General features: G+C 37.3%; 2 protein-coding genes across 2 annotated transcripts; one reads left to right on the top strand and one right to left on the bottom strand.

The window, feature by feature from the left end:
- Positions 1 to 506: 506 nt before the first annotated feature.
- Positions 507 to 2,698, bottom strand: LOC122089633. The gene is made up of 5 exons (XM_042659349.1): positions 2,417 to 2,698; positions 2,245 to 2,321; positions 1,523 to 1,878; positions 1,108 to 1,455; positions 507 to 1,020 (listed from the first exon to the last, which is right to left on the bottom strand). The coding sequence occupies exons 1-5, from the start codon at positions 2,696 to 2,698 to the stop codon at positions 635 to 637; spliced, it is 1,449 nt and encodes a 482-aa protein (XP_042515283.1). The 3' UTR covers positions 507 to 634.
- A 104-nt stretch (positions 2,699 to 2,802) lies between these two features.
- Positions 2,803 to 4,404, top strand: LOC122089634 (probable alpha,alpha-trehalose-phosphate synthase [UDP-forming] 7). Its single transcript, XM_042659350.1, has 5 exons — positions 2,803 to 2,806; positions 3,036 to 3,087; positions 3,208 to 3,498; positions 3,597 to 3,669; positions 4,309 to 4,404. The coding sequence occupies exons 1-5, from the start codon at positions 2,803 to 2,805 to the stop codon at positions 4,402 to 4,404; spliced, it is 516 nt and encodes a 171-aa protein (XP_042515284.1).
- The last annotated feature ends 302 nt before the right edge of the window (positions 4,405 to 4,706 follow it).

A 4,706-nucleotide genomic window follows, 5' to 3' on the forward strand; every position in this document is an offset into this window, starting at 1 on the left:
TAGGTCCATAAGGTGTTCACATGAAGAGGAAGGTGTGGAGGATGATTTGGGATCATCCGGAACCATTTACAATGCGAGTGGCAGGACCCACGAGCATCGAAACCTCGACTGCAGCCTGTGGACCCACCGGAAATAGGCATCGGATTTATGCCCAGGCTGCTTTCGGTGGCTTGTTTCTAGTGGTCAAGACCATTGTTAGTTAAAATAGGAATGGAAAAAAAATAGAGACATACGATATGGGTTTTAAACAGAAAAAAACGATGAACGGTACAGTCAAAAAAACAGGAAACGTCAAACGGACGAAAATGAACGGTACAAGTATTAAACGTGTAGTTTTCAAAAAAATGAAACCAAAAAAAGGGCAATATACTCATGTAATTTGAGAGATTATTACCTGTATACCTACATCTAATGTTCTAAACTACATCAACATCAAACATTCATGCATATATCATCCAAAATATAGCATCCAATGTAAATTCCAAATTAAAACTTAATACACCATATTAAAAAAGACATGTCCAGAATAAAAAAAATAAAAATAAAAATTCATCCTTCCATATCATCCAAGATGTCTAAATAACTCAGTATCATTATAACAGGTCCAAAGATTAATGATAAAAAAAAAAAAAGATCAATGATGAGGCATTAAACTATATGAAGTAGATCCTCCATCAGCTCCAGTGTCAAATGGTTCAGGTTCCTCGTACGTCTGCTCAAACCTCTCCATTTCAAGCTCAAAGTCTACTCTAGGTAAGTCACCAAGATTGTCTAAATCAATAGGCCTTGAATCTTTATGTAGTTGGCTTTCATAGTTCTCCCTCATTATAGAGTTCATCCTGATGTACACCAAATCTTCTAGCATCTCTGGGGCTAATCTATTTTTTTTCTTTGTTTGTGCTGCATCCCAAGCACTCCAATTATACTCACAAGGAGAGGAACTACAAGGCTGACTCAAGATTCTACAAGCAATATTTTGAAGCACAGGAAATGCACTACCAACAAATTGCCACCAAATCCCTACAAATCAACATAAGTAAACAAATATAAGAATGCTATATTTAATTAAAAAAATACAATAATAAACTAATTAACTAAGTCACTTACTTGGATGGTTAGTTTTCATCATTGCTTGCCCTGTCATATTGAACAACAATGGACTTTTCATGCGATAATCAATGACTTCTTGCATGAATTTCTCACGATCTTCTAAAGGAACCATGATGTCCATAATAAATTCTTGTGCATTCATAAATTTAGTTCCATCAATATCAAGTTGACCACCAAACATAATAGAAGGATTCAAAAGTGCACCAAAGACATGAACATGATGAATAATGTTCTTCTCTAACCTAAATTGAAACAAGTCCATTATGGCTAAATACTTCCCTCCATCCTTCTCCACAAATTTCCTCAATGTTTCTTTTGCCCTTTCTATTGCTTCATATAAGTAACCTGCAGTAGAACCATCTGAATCAACAAGGCGAAGAATACGAATAAGTGGCTCCATGAAAGCAACAACTTCCTTTGGCCCCCTCCCAAAATGTATCTGATTGAATTATCCCAACAGTTCTCACTGCCATTTCAACTCTATTGAATTGAAAGGCTCTCCACTCAGATGATGCAACAAAAAGCCTCAACTCATTCTCAATAACAATAAGAGACTGCAGCATAAAAAAATAAGTACCAAACCTTGTCTTGTAAGGTTGCTTGATATCCCTATTGTTGGTGAATTTCCTCATCAATGCTACAATACCTGTGTGTCTGTGAATATAATCCACTACAAGTTTTCCATCTTCTATAACTTCCCTCACCCATTTAACTTTTTTGTAAATATCTTTCAAAAGCAGATTAATCCCATGAGCAGCACAATTTGTTCTATATATAAGACGTCATTTTTTAGCCAACATATCACCACAAGAACAAAAGTTAGAACCATCATCTGAAATAAATTGCACAACATTGTTTGGTCCAACTTTTTCAATGACATCTTTCATTGAAAAGAAATGTTGAAGTTAATTTATTTATACCGCACTCAATACATTTCAAAAACACAGCACCCCCAGGAAAGTAAGCAATCACATTAACCCATGACCTCTTTTTTATGTCAGTCCAAGAATTGAACATAATTGTGCAACCTGTGATACCCCATGTCGCCTTTATGTTGCTAACAAATTGCATGATTTCTCTTTTTTTCCAGGAATCAAACTGGTCCAAAGATTGCTATAACTAGGTACAACATACCTTGTACCATATGCACATGCACCCCTTAGCATCTCAATAAAAGAATTTGTCTGAATAACATTGAAGGAAATGTTATTCTTGACAAAAAAAAAAAAGCAGTTACTAACATGTCCAATGACTTCTTGTCTTGCTTAGCAGCCATCTCTACTGTGGGTTGATGTGTACTCCTAACCTGAGGCATAAAAGGTGTGCTTCTTGTGGAGCCCATTCCACTTTCAAGAGAATCACTCATTTTCTTAGCAGATCTACTCAAATTAAATTCTTCCAGGGCATCAGCTTGAATGTGCTCAGGAACTTGGGTGCAAATTTGAACATCATGTCTAGATTGACAAGCTAAATGAGCCTTCACTCGTGAAACACTCCCAGAATAATTGAGTCCACAATAGTTACATGTGCAACAACCCAAACCACGTTGCTCTACATGTTCCCAAAATTTATCCTTAGGTCTCACCATTTTGCTTAAGCTCAAGTAGCTCAACTTTGAAATACCTACATAATATAATCAAACAACCTTTCCAATCTTAACAAATAGAATAATTAATGTATTATGAATGAACGATGGGTAAATTCCTTTCGGAAAAAATTAAATCATAGATTAGTAAATGAAAAGAAAAAGGGATGTAAAATGCCAACATTTCAATCTGTTGGGTTCAAAACTATAGTACCTTGAAAGTACGTCAGAAGCATAAAAAATTATACCAAAGATATACAAATAGAATAAATGTGTCGTGTTCATATCGACTGTCGATAGTCTTGAAACATTAATCAAAATCATGGTGCAAGGAATGCAGCTATTTCAATGCCCAATGTTGAGCAACAGCTAAGGCATAAGAAGCATTACAGGTATGTAAGTACCCATGATGTGGCTTATTGAGCACGAAGCTTCTTGTAAGATATGGAGAGAAGTTGTAAAGATCATTTCAGGAGAAGATGTTGGGGAATTGGGCTGAGTTTCTGTTTCAGGGTTGCGACCCTTGATCCTAATTTCAAAAAGCTTTCCATAGATTCCATTGTTTCAGCATACTCAATGGCTAAGAGCAGAGCCATACTACTAGACTATGACGGCACCGTCATGCCTCAAACTTCCATAAACAAGACTCCGAGTCACCAGGTTATCTCCATTCTAAACACACTTTGTGGGGATGATAAGAATACAGTCTTCATTGTTAGTGGAAGAGGTAGAGAGAGTTTGGGAACATGGTTTTCTCCATATGAGAAGCTTGGGATTGCTGCCGAACATGGCTACTTCTTGAGGTATGTCTTGTTATTAATTCCTTTTTGTTTCTATTATTCGAGCTCTGTTGCTTGTCTGGAAGTTGAAATCCTACTATTCTTATGATGTAATTTATCAGGTGGTCATCTGATGACGAATGGAAAATCTGTGGCCAGAGTGACGATTTTGGGTGGATGGAGATAGCTGAGCCAGTAATCAAATTTACTCATTTCTAACCCTATTTGGTTAGAAATGAGTAAATTTAAAAAAAAAAATGAGGGAATGTTCAACTAAATTTTAAGGGCAGAAGTTCCTTCTGCAACTCAGAATAGATAAAATAGAAAACCAACCACAAGGCAGTAAACATAAAAACCTACATAACATCAAGTGAGTTATACTAGCAATGATAGACAGGAAGTAAACACAAAAGCATCCTGGGTTTGTGATCCGTATCACACTATACCTATGTGAAGGAAGAAGAAGAAGAATAAGAAGAAGACTGCTCACTGTTGTCGACTGAGTAAGGACTAAGGATTGAGGAAGAGGTAGAAGAAGAGGGTATCCTTCGATCGGCTACTGTCAATGCCCGAGATCCGATGACTTGCTACTGCTACTGTCGATGACTCGATGCCTGAGTTCCGATGACCTGCTATTACTGCTATCGACGCCTGAGTTTCCTTCGATCAGCTGTTGTCGACGCCCGAGATCTGATGACGTGCTACTGCTACTGTCGACAACTCGACGGTAGAGTTCTGACGACCTGCTACTGTTGTTGTTGACGCTAACGGCCCGAGTTCTGACTTCCGACGACCTGCTACTATGGTTGTCTACTTCTCCTCTTCTTTTTCCAGAGTTTTCTTCGATTAACCAATGGAGAAGAAGGGTTCAGAGGAAACTCGAATCCGGGTGACCGTGAGATCGTGATTCGTGAGACCGTGACTCCGTGAGACCGTGAGATCGTGATTCATGAGAGCAACACAGACTCACAAAGATGTGGAATTGTGGATTTGGGGAAGAAAACTTATCGAATGGTTTTTACGTTTTCTTTAGTTTTGGGTTTTTTTTCTAATTAGTAGGACAAATTCCTATTTTACCCTTAAAAAACACATACGTGTTTTAAACGTGCGTTTAAAATGCGTTTTAAACGTTTTATTTGGCTGTTTCTGGTTTTTTCCGTATTGTATACAGGTATACGGCAAAACGCATTCTAAACGGAAAAAAAATGTAACATCGTTTTAAACGCGTTTTA

The sequence above is a fragment of the Macadamia integrifolia genome, chromosome 9 (genome assembly GCF_013358625.1).
Source record: "Macadamia integrifolia cultivar HAES 741 chromosome 9, SCU_Mint_v3, whole genome shotgun sequence".
NCBI classification, from domain to species: domain Eukaryota; kingdom Viridiplantae; phylum Streptophyta; class Magnoliopsida; order Proteales; family Proteaceae; genus Macadamia; species Macadamia integrifolia.

Coding starts and splice junctions, on each gene's coding strand:
- LOC122089633 (XM_042659349.1), bottom strand. CDS start 2,698: ATGGTGAGACCTAAGGATAAATTTTGGGAACATGTAGAGCAACGTGGT. Junction 1,879..2,244: donor GCATGTGCATATGGTACAAG/GTATGTTGTACC, acceptor TCTTATATATAG/AACAAATTGTGCTGCTCATG. Junction 1,021..1,107: donor GATGAAAACTAACCATCCAA/GTAAGTGACTTA, acceptor GTTGATTTGTAG/GGATTTGGTGGCAATTTGTT.
- LOC122089634 (XM_042659350.1), top strand. Junction 3,499..3,596: donor GAACATGGCTACTTCTTGAG/GTATGTCTTGTT, acceptor GTAATTTATCAG/GTGGTCATCTGATGACGAAT. Junction 3,670..4,308: donor GGATGGAGATAGCTGAGCCA/GTAATCAAATTT, acceptor TTCTTTTTCCAG/AGTTTTCTTCGATTAACCAA.